Raw genomic sequence first — 10,967 nt, forward strand, 5'->3', positions numbered from 1 at the left:
GGTTGTTAAGATCTTAGGGTTTTCACGCTCATATATGGAAGTACATCACCAGGCCTTTCTTCCTCATCTGTCTGAGGCTGGAAGCTCCTCGGGGACTTGTTCAGCATCACACCATTCTCCACTGGCAGGGAGGTGGTGGCTGCACATGCGATGAGGTGCGCTCTTGGGAATGGGACCATCATTGCTCTGAGGCCAGGGCACTTTCACCACCGTTTTTCCCAGTGTCATCAGGAAGAGAAGATGCAGTCGGCCCAGGGACCTGGGTTAGGCACACTCCCCTCCTGTCGGTTCAGGATGGAAGGGCCATATATTCTCATCGAGGCAGTCAGCCAGAGAGGGGGCAGGGACAAACTGGAGCGGTCCTCTGAGTTGGAGAGGTTAGAATTAGGGGCTGTTTGGTTAGATAAAGTTGTAGGGCTAGAAGTCAGGGATCACTCAAAGACGTCTCCGTCTCCCAGGTCCCCAGGCTGGGCCCATAGTCCTTGCATTTGTCCATCTGGAAGCAGCACCTCTCTGAAGGGGCTTCCTTGTTTGTTTGAGGCCATTCAGTTTAGGGGGCCAAGGGGAAGGCAGAGCAGGTGGTGACCCATTCATTCTGGCCTCCCCCTGCTGGCAGGAAGGGCAATGGGCACTTAGTGTGTGCTTTCGTGAGATCAGCAATCAGACAGACGGGAGGAGGGGAGGATGGTGCTTACCAGGTTCTAGATGAGGTTCAGGGACCTAGGCTGCTGGAGGAGGAAGAGCGGGAGTCAGGTTCAGCAGGTGAATTCACCTGGACCCAGGCGGTGGAGATGGGGGAAAAGCCAGGCTCCGCTGCACGGCCCTACCTGGGCAGTGTGTGAGAGGGCACAGGAGACATTATGGAGCGGTGTGTGAGAGGCAGGTGCCCACAGTGGGGCTGTGTGAGACGTCAGGAGCCCACGGCCATGGGAGACCACTGTGCATCACAGCCCAGATGGCTTCCTGGGACAGTCACAGGTGTGGGAGCAGAGCAGCTTGGCCCTCACCCCCCAGGTGAGCCTCGCACCTGGCCCAATGCAGGTAAGCTGGCCCAGCCGGTTAGCCTGGGAGGGGTGGCAGGCCAACTCCACCCTGAGCTGTGGAGGCCAGGTGTGGTCACCAAGCCGGTTAGGAGTGAGGTTACTGGTTCTGATGGGTGTGAGCCCCACTTGCTGGACCTTGGCTTGGGCTGGAGTCTCCCCCCCTTCACTGGGTTCAGCCCCTCCCAGTCATTCCAGCTCAGTTCAGAACACAATAGTTCAACACACAACAGAGATTGGCACAAGAGAGAGGCAGGAGGGGCGCCTGGATCACGTGAGAAACACACAACACACACGAGAGAGGCAGGAGGGGCGCCTGGATCACGTGAGAAACCACACCTGGTGAGGGACGCAGGCAGCACTGGTGTGGTCGCCAGGCAGCATGGTCCAGTCTGACCCGCAGAGACCCTGCAGGGTGGGAGAGCTGCCCCCGGGGTGTCCAAGGCTGCCTCATCTCCACGGAGCAGCTGGTGGATTTAAACCTGACCTTTCAGAAGCATCGGAGCACTCACATGTCGCATCACCATTGTGGACATGTACCATCGAGATGGAACTGACTCACAGGTGAACGAACCTCAGCGGGTTTTCAGACAGTTAATCACATGGGAGGAGAAGGCTGAGGAGCAGCTGGCAGATTTGAACTGCCGCCTTCTGGGTTGGCGGCGAGGCTCCTTACCACTTGGCCATCAGGGCTTCCGATGTAGTTGTCCTGTCCAATATAAGACCTGCCTTCCGTATTTCAGCCCTGGCTCAGCCTCAGTGCAGCCTGGCTCCTCCCTTGGACCCGTCTGTAGCTGCCAGCGACCATGGAAGGCACTCCCGCACCCGAGAATGCTACCAGGCAGTAAACCCATCCAGCAGCACCACTACGATCCTTGGTGTCTCCTCATCCCCAGATGATAGTAACAGAGGGAGGGAGCTCTGGTGGCCTAGCGGCAAGAAGCTGCACGGCAATCCCAGAGGTGTGCGGTTCGAATCCACCAGATGCTCTACTGGAGGACGGGCAATTTCCTCCGGGACCAGTTGGATCTGATTTTACAGTACACACACACACACAAAATAATAAAATGAAAATCATAACAAATGTAAATAACAAGAGTGCTTCTAGACAAACCAAAGACATTCATCGTGATGGCACCCCTGTGCATGTGTCAGGTCAAGGTTTTCAGAGGCTGAGTCTCTGCCAGGCCTTTCCTCCTTTCCTGGGTGGACTAGAACCACCAACCATGGGCAGCAGCTGGGCTTGCTCACAGGCTGGACCACCCTGGGTGCTTTGTAGATCTCCAAATTTGCTGGAAAGTGAGAAAAAACGAGCTGCTGTGGTCGGGTCTGGCTCACAGGTTTCATGAACCTTCACCAAGTTTCTGTGGCTTTAAATCTTAACAGGAGGAAGGAGACTGCTCAGCCTTCTCCCTCAGGGGACCTCGTGGATTTGAACCACTGACCTTGTAAGTATCTGTACAATGTGCTCACTATTCATATCATAGTCCTGGTGCACTAACCTTTTTTTTTTTAATTCTTATTTTATTAATTGTCACAAACATTTACAGACTTTGGATTTCCATTCATTCGTTGTTGTACTTTTCTCCCTGCCCCTCCCCCCAGTTCACTCTTCTCTTTGAAAAGTGAAAGAAAAATTCCTTCTTTGGTAACAATCCCCCTGCCCTAACGTTTTAGTGCAGCTAGAAAACAGAACAGCACAGAGTCGTAAGGAATGTTAATGAACGTGTGTATTTATTCACTTGAATGTATTAAGTAGGCAATTCAATATGAAATAAGTTAGAAAAGAAAATACAATCCCCAAGTATTAAAAGTGGTCATTTTGGGGCAGTATGAAAATACATATATAATAGCACTGAGTAAACACAATCAACCTAAGGTGTTTAAATACAGGTTTCCAGGCCTGACTCTTGGAGGTTCTCGTTCAGGTTCCCCCACCAAACCCCCACGCAGCCTGGTCCATCCACGCTTTCTGGCCTTGGAGCCCCTCAAATCATTCTGACCTACAGAATGGACATGCCGAATGCTGGATGCACCTTTGAGGGGACAGTTAAAGACTCCAGGTAAGAACTGGGAACCTTATTTTCTTCCTCTTTATACTTGCTATTAGAGAGACCCTCACTCCCAGCTTCTTACAGGCTAACAACTTCAGACAGGTGGCAAAAGCCAGGCCAGGGCTCACAGCCTCCCTGCAGGTCCACACTCTGTGTCCATCTCAGCTTTAAGAAGTCATGCTGCCCGAGCCCAAGATGCTGCCCCAAAGCTCTAAGCCAGCGACTAGAGTCCTTTCCATATGCCCCACCCTGCCCTGCCTCTGGACAAGACAGTATAATTCCAAGAATTCGACAATGTGCTGAGATGAGTTCTCTGTGGCACCGAGGAATAGATTTTAGGAGAACTCTCATCTTCCTGAGTGTCCCTCGATGGTCATGGTCGGCTGGGGGCGGGGGGAGATGGCTCTGTGGTTCCAGAGGGGGAGTCAGATATTGGCCCCACGGGGCTGGGCGTCTGTGCAGGACGGTGAATGTATGTGGCCACCAGGAGGCGCTGCAGGCAGGTCAGAAGAGCTGGTTCCTCCAGGTGCAGAGCCCTGGGCTGCCCTGCTCCAAGAGGCCTGGGGTGCTGGGATCCCCAGCCCTACCTCCTCTCCCTGGAACTCCGCATCTGTCCTGAGAGTGGGGGTTCCTGGGGTTCTACACACTGGTGGGCCCCCTCCTCCAGGCTTTCTGTGAGCCAGGGGGCAGGATGGGCAGGCAGAGAGAGGGCAGGACAGAGCCGCTCAGCAGGAAATCAAGAGGAAAACCCACACACTTTGCTTGTTTTTTAATGTTGAAGATTAAAAACCCGAAACTCCAAATCCCTGCACCCAGCCCATCCACATGACCTCCAGCCCCTGTCCATCTCGGGCCCCCTCTCCAGTGCCATCCACAAGCTTCCAGGGCTGCTCGCTGGTCCTGGGACCAGGAAGGTTTTAGCCCACGTGGCTCTGACTCCACAGACCTTTCACTCCAGGTCTCAGGCATCCGAGGCCCCCACCTTCCGGAAAGGCCACGCATGCCTTAAAGCATGTGGTCACTCTGGATGCTTCCTCGGGAGGCCAGATGGAGGCTACTTCTTGTGGAGAAACTTCATCTTATTGCCTGAAAGAGAAAAAGAGGCAGATTCCACCAAGTCAGGAAAGAGAAGGCACATAACCTGAGTCCTCTCTACGCCCGCAGAGGAGATGCCTCAAGTCCCAGACCCCAAACTCAGGCCAGGCTCTGGAGTTGAGCTCACACTTGCGGGAGGTGAAGGCTGGCCCGTGAAATAAAGGCATGGGCACAGGGTGTAGGCTGGTCTCTGAGGGGCCAGGCAGGGTGGACAGAGGCCCCCCAGCATCTGTGGCCCTGTACCTCTTCCTCACTGGCACCACTCCCCAGCCCCCTCCTGGCCTCCTCTTCAGCACCCTGCCCTGGATAGTTCTGAGAGAACTGTGTCCAGAGGGCTTGGACTATGCTGGTGACAGACCGGCAGCCTTACCCAGTCCCTTCAGGAACCGATTGACACCGCAATGCTCGCCGCTGGGGAGCGTCTCCAAGTACTCCTGGGCTCGGACCTCAAAGAGACCTGCAGACGAGAGGAGCTTGTGGTAGTCAGAACGGTGACAACGTGGCTGTGGTACCTGTGTGACTTAACTGTCCTGTGCAGGGTAGACGCCAGCCTCTCAATGCTACTGAGGCAGGAGTGGACGTGGTTCTGTGAGGACATGTCCAACTGGATCTGATGTGAGGGGCGTCCCCCCAGGAGTGTGGCCTGCCCCAAGTGGGCCTGACAGTTAGGTGAAGCTGGCGGCCTGCTAACTTGAACTTGCCCGCCTCTGAAGGCTGCGGGCTTGAAGCCAGCAGTCTGCCACCCTGTCTGCCGGTGACGTGGACTCACTAGCTTCCTCAGACATCTCCTTCATAGGGCTGACGCACAGACGTGGGGTCCACTGACATCTACAAGCACAGGACCGATTTCCTGGGCTAGATCTCAATCAGCGTCACTATTGTGCTTCTCTGGAGAGGCACCCTCCACGCTAGGACGGAACCCTGGCAGCGCAGGGCCTTCTCTGCTTCTGGGGGTGTCCACCTCTTGCTTTGCTTGAGGACTGGGCTGATAAAGGGCTTATGGCCCTATGACCATGTACTGTCACAGGGAGGCAGGGTCATATATGACGTCGTTCTCAGACGACAGCACCCACACACATCTGCCTGTCTTATGCACAAACCCTCGGCCCTGGCTCCTGGCTCTCAGGGAGCTGTCAGCTCGCCTTCCTCTTGGACAGGCCAGCATGCACTGGTCATCACTTGGGGCTGGGCAGTTACTCCTGGAGTCCTTCAGCTCTAAGTCCCTGACTGACATCTGGGGACTGAGGGGTCCCTATGTGTCCTCTTCCTGCTTTCCTGCCTCCCACCCTCCACCGGACCACTGGTAGCTGCCCTTCAGCCAGCCTCTAACTCCAGGCCAGCCCAGGCCAACGAGGGGCTGGAGGTCAGGATGCTGTGGCCTGTGGAGCTGTGACTGGCTCGTTCTCAGAGGGAGACCGCTGGGCAGCTCGTGTTAAGTATGGAACCTGTTCAGCATCATGTGAGCCTCTGTGGACAGACAGGGGGTGACTGTGTACAAGGTGCACTGACCAGGACTGAGACCCATCCAGCCTTTGCCTGCTGCACCAGTGACTTCTCCACCTGTCGGTGGGCATTCCAGGGCCTGCAGGCCTCTCGTGGGTGTGCGGGTCACTCTCTCACGTCCTGACAGGACAGTAGGGACATCTAAGGCTGGCACTCTGTCTCTACTTTGCAAAGGGTTCTGGGAATGCAGTGCTCCAGGCTTCTCCCTTTGACTGTTCCAGCACCAGAGCACGCAGCTTGGGCCCGGGCCCCACTGGGAGTCCCGTCAGACCCTTTTCTGCACAGTGACTCCTCAGAGATCTACCAGCCTGTCATTAACTGTGGGAAGCCTAATATCAAATTTAATATTAATAATAAACCAAATGCTGTATCAGGATACGAGGGAGGCGTAACACAAGCTGGAGTTCACCCTGTGACACTAAGGCAATCCTTAAAAGAGTTGGCATAATTCTTAGCTGGATTTACAGAATCCCTCCCTCCTGAGACAAGCATAAGGTAAACTACAGAGAAGAACTCTATTTATTTATTAAGCCTTATTTATAAGACTTCTTCCCCATAATCCTTTGTTTTTGTTTACTATTCCCTTGTTTACTTTCTGGTGATTCTCAATAAAACCCCAGAAAGGTGCAGCAAAGGGGCTGCAGTTCTCCTAGCTGTTAGGTCCCTGCCTTCACGCTTTCTGGCCTGACCCCCATTCCTGTGTGTCCCTGTCTCTGACTTTTCCTTCAGCCGACAATTAACCTCCACCAGAGAAGTAGAAGTGCTTCTCCCCTGATCCCCACCCTCTACCCCCACTCTGAGGAAGGGCAGTGGGACAGAATGAGGGGGGAGGGGAAGGGGAACAACAAGGGAGCAGACGTGGTCACTCAGTGTCCATACCATGGTCCCAGACAGCACCTTCTGCAGAGGCCCTCACCAACACCCCTCGGCCCCGGCTTGGCCCCCCTCACCTAGGTGGTCTTCACTGCAGGGCATCCTCCCCTGCCCAGGGCTTGCGTTTGACAATGCTCACCCGACACAGCCCTCACCCCTGGGCGTCCTCAGCCCTGCCCCCGGCCCTCACCCCTGGCCACCCTCAGCCCCCCTCCCCAGGTCCTCACCCTCATCCCTGAACGTCCCCAGCCCCGTGGCCCTCGCCTCCAGCCGTCCTTGGTGCCCCCCAGCCCTCACCCTTGGTGTCCTGCCGGCGCAGTGCGCGCTCCTGCATGAAGCCACGGAACGTCTGGGTCTCCATGAAGACCTCGAGGAAGCGGCGCAGGCTCCGGGAGGACACGGCCTTGCGGAAGGCCTCGCGCTGCAGCGTCCGCTCCTCACGCTCCCCGGGCATCAGGAACAGCGAGTAGTGGCCCACGATCTCCACGAAGAAGCGCACGAAGGCCTCGGACACCACGACGCTCAGGGGGCTGCACTCAGGACCTGGTGGGGGCACGACCCGGTGAGGGCAAACCCAGCGAGGATGTTACTGGAGGACTGAGTGGGGCGGGGCCTGGGGCAGCAGGGATGAGTGGTAAGGGTGGGCGAGGAGGTAAGCAGGTGGGGAGCTGGTGGCAGGGGCTGGGCCAGGAGGGGAGGGTGGAGCCCGGGAAGGTGGGATGGGGAGTGCAGGGCCTAGAATGGGCCTTGAATCTAAGGAGACCTAAGGTGGGCAGTTCAGATTGGGGCAGGGCAGGGCCCCAGGACAGCTGAGTTGGGGTCCTGGAGTCTCCAGAGGGTCTGGAAAGTTCTGAGCCTGAGTAGAAGAGGTCAGACAGGGTTGGCCTGAGCGTGTGGGCAGAGCCCGGCTTTGAGGGTGGGGTCTGGGCAGTTGAGACCCCCGTGGGTGTGGGGTGTGGACCCCTGTACGTACTTATGCGGAGCGAGCCTCCGGGTCCAGACAGTGAGTGTGAAAGGGAGCATCATGTCTGTGTGATGCATGTCACCACCCTGGGAAAGGCCACCCTGGTACGAAGTGGTCTCCCCCTAAACGTGTATCCCTGGGCCGAAGCCGGGTGCAGGGGCCTGCGTACACTCACCAGGCCTGTCTGGGGGCCCCTCCTCCGGCTCGCCGGCCAGCTCGGTCCTCTGCTCCAGAACCTGCTCCAGGGCCGCCTGCAGCTTGCGGGGCAGGATCGAGTCTTCGTCGTCCATCTGGGAGGCAGGGAAGGGGCTGCTCACCTCCTGTCTGACCGGACGAGGCTGCCCCAGAGGCGGCTTGGCCATAGTCAGGTGGACCGACCCTACCTACCAGCCTCTGCCTGGTGCTCGGGAACGTCTCCCCACCCCAACGGGGCTGGGGCCAGCAGGGCCCTAAGTGGGTCCTCCAGCCCAGAGGGGGCCAGGCGGGGGAGTGGGGGGCACCAGGTGATCAATACCCACGTTTCTGAGCTGCTCAGAAAGCAGGAGGGAACGTTCTGTCCAACAGAGCGTGGAGTTAGGCCTCTGGCAAATGATGAAGAAATAAGAGGCTCGTCTTTGAGGAGGGAGTCACTCCTGGTTGTGACGGAAATTTCTTGTCACCCATCCCTGTCGGCCTCCCAGCCCACAATAACCTGCCCTCACATCTCACTCTCATTAACATGCACCCGAAACCAAGCTGGCCGCCACGGAGCCACTTCCATCGCAGCCCCTGCACAGAGCGAGCGGCCTCATCTGCTCGCACGGTCAGGGCCTGGGTCCACGTTCCGGTCAGCAGCTGAGCTGTGCCTTAACCTCTGTACCGCTAGGGCGCCGATTAAGATGGGGACACACACACACACACACACACGCTCTGATGGACACTGATGACTGGGTGCTAAGGAACTGTGCTCTCATCCCAAAGACAAGTGGTTCAAATCCACCAGCTGCTCTGTGGGAGAAGGATGGGCAACCTCCTCCCATGCAATTAACAGCTTTTTTGAAAACCCGCTGGCGGGTCAGCTATGAGCTGGTTCCAACTCAACGGTACAGAACCACCAGCACAATGAGGGAGTTCTGGATAGGGAGACACACAGCGAACCCAAAGAAGCAAGGTTCTAGCCCACCCACTGCTCTACGAACAGATGAGGTCTCCTGCCGAGTTACAGCCTCGGAAAGTCCGCTGGAGCTTCAGCTGAGCTGGTTCCAGACCGACAACAAATAATTTCTTTCTAAAAAAATCCCAGATCAGCAAAATAACCGCATCCATCTTGGTTTTTTCATGATGACTATTTTAATATGTATCACTGTGTATCACACAATGAGACAAGGTCTGTGGTCAGCACTCAGGCCGAGGCTGTCACTGTTGGTGGTAAGTGACAGAACCTCCTCTCTCTGTCCACACCCAGCCCAGGTCTGCACCTCGGCCCCAGCCTGTCCCCACCCTCCCAGGGCACACGGCTGAGCCCCACAGGAAAAGGGCCACAGGAGACACAAACTCACCTGCCTGAGGAACCTGTTGTTGTCGAGGTCAACCACGAGGACCTACCAAGGACGGGGACAATGTCATTGTCATCACTGCCTTGGGGATATGGCGGTGGACCCCCCACCCTCCATCTGGCATGCAAAGACACAGTGGGGGTGCCGGGGAAGTGGGGCAGGGCTGTCCTGGCACCACGGGCCGTGAGCCGACTTCCAGCTTCAGTGCTGGGGCTGCAGAGGTGGAGACCCTCCCCTCCACTCCCACCCGGCTATCCATTCCACCTCGTCACTTCTCACTGTGGAAAAGAGGGGCCGGGGCCCCTGACTCCCAGTGCAACACAGGGGGTGTAGAGGGGTGGAGTTTAGCTGGAGCAGGAGCCATGCTGGGGGCAGTGGGCTCATTCTGGGTGAGCTGCCTCCCTCGAGTAGGGCTGAGTCTTGGGGCCAGAACCGAGTGGACAAGTGAGGCCCTGGGACGTGGAATCCAGAGCTCCTTCAGGCCTGCGGAGGCTCCCCCACTTCCACAGGCCTGTGGGGTCAGACAGTCCTGGGGATTCTGGGTGAGCTTCTCACAGTCCCAGATCCACCAGGAGATCAGAGTCTGAAACTTGTGCAGTGGCTTTGGGACCAAGAGCCCTGAGGAGCACAGGCTCTGAATGCACGTGGGGGTGCTTCAGGGGGCCCGGGTATGAGCAGGAACACTGAAAGCCAATGTGGGGGTTCCAGGAATGGAACAGCTGAGCCACTAGGTAGCCCCTAGCCCTTCGGACCACTCACTCAAGGTCACAACTCAGGGGGAGGGGCAGCTCCGGGGTCCTCAGGACCTGGAAAGGGGGGCTTTATCCCCTTTGGAGAGGGGGGAAGCACATGAGTACAAGCTTCCTGAGTCAGCTATCAGCGGACAGAAACACGCCACTGTCTGCTCCTCGCTGGGTGCTGGGTAGCAGGGACAGGACAGTGGACATTCCTCCCGGGGCCTCTGGAGGCAGTGTTGGTATCCTAGACAGTGGGGTGGCCTATGGGGCCTGCATCCACCCTTCCAGCCACAGACTCAGTCCTGTCCTGTGGGGGTGATGCCTCCTGTGCCCTTGTTCAGTTCCCTCCTCCAGCCCATGATGTTAGATCAAGGCCCTCTCTCACGGGTGCAGCATTCCACTGTCCCCATGCTTGCCGCCCAGCTGTGGCAGCTGTAATCACCCACCATGTCCCCACCTCACTCCCCTCCTCCAGCCCATGGTGTCAGCCCGAGGTCCCTGGACTCCCACCTTCCCCACAGGCTCCATGCCTGCTGCATCCCATAGTCCACTGTGCCCCATGTAACACCTCACCCCAGTCTCTATGCCCACCTAAGCCCAGGTCCCATGCCCAACGTGCCTCCATGCCCAGTTCACCACCATGCCCACCTCACTCCCAAGCCCCATGCCCACTTTGTCCCATACTCATCTCACCCACATGCCAACTTCACCTCAGCACCCTGTTCTCACTGTGCTCCTGTGCTCACCTCACCCCACTCCCTCCTCACTCCAGCACTCTGTGCCCACCTTCCTCCATGCCCACCTCACCCAGCACCCTGCACTCACATTCCCCCATGCCCACCTCACCCAACACCCCGTGCCCACTGCACCCCTGCACTCACCTTCCCCCATGCCCACCTCCCCCAGAACCCTGTGCTCACTGAGGCCCTGTATTCATTTACCTTCCCCCATGCCCACCTCCCCCAGCACCCCGTGCCCACTGCACCCCTGCACTCACCTTCCCCATGCCCACCTCACCCAACACCCCATGCCCACCTCACCCAGCACCCTGTGCTCACTGAGGCCCTGTATTCATTTACCTTCCCCCATGCCCACCTCCCCCAGCACCCCGTGCCCACTGAGCCCTGCACTCACCTCCCCCATGCCCACCTCACCCAGTACCCCAC

The 10,967-nt window shown here is 57.5% G+C and overlaps 1 protein-coding gene across 1 annotated transcript in view; it reads right to left on the reverse strand.

Annotated features, from left to right (window-relative positions):
- Nucleotides 1-4,148: 4,148 nt before the first annotated feature.
- DENND2A (DENN/MADD domain containing 2A) overlaps nucleotides 4,149-10,967 on the reverse strand; it is a 46,520-nt gene continuing 39,701 nt past the window's right edge. The window contains exons 15-19 of the mRNA XM_006887226.1: nucleotides 9,068-9,109; nucleotides 7,705-7,819; nucleotides 6,863-7,108; nucleotides 4,560-4,646; nucleotides 4,149-4,180 (exon numbers count right to left, since the gene is read on the reverse strand). Coding sequence (XP_006887288.1) covers nucleotides 4,149-4,180; nucleotides 4,560-4,646; nucleotides 6,863-7,108; nucleotides 7,705-7,819; nucleotides 9,068-9,109 — 522 coding nt within the window. The remainder of the gene's footprint in view (nucleotides 4,181-4,559; nucleotides 4,647-6,862; nucleotides 7,109-7,704; nucleotides 7,820-9,067; nucleotides 9,110-10,967) is intronic.

Source organism: Elephantulus edwardii, unplaced genomic scaffold (genome assembly GCF_000299155.1).
Source record: "Elephantulus edwardii isolate Elephantulus edwardi_28Jun2011 unplaced genomic scaffold, EleEdw1.0 scaffold00055, whole genome shotgun sequence".
In the NCBI taxonomy this organism is placed as follows: domain Eukaryota; kingdom Metazoa; phylum Chordata; class Mammalia; order Macroscelidea; family Macroscelididae; genus Elephantulus; species Elephantulus edwardii.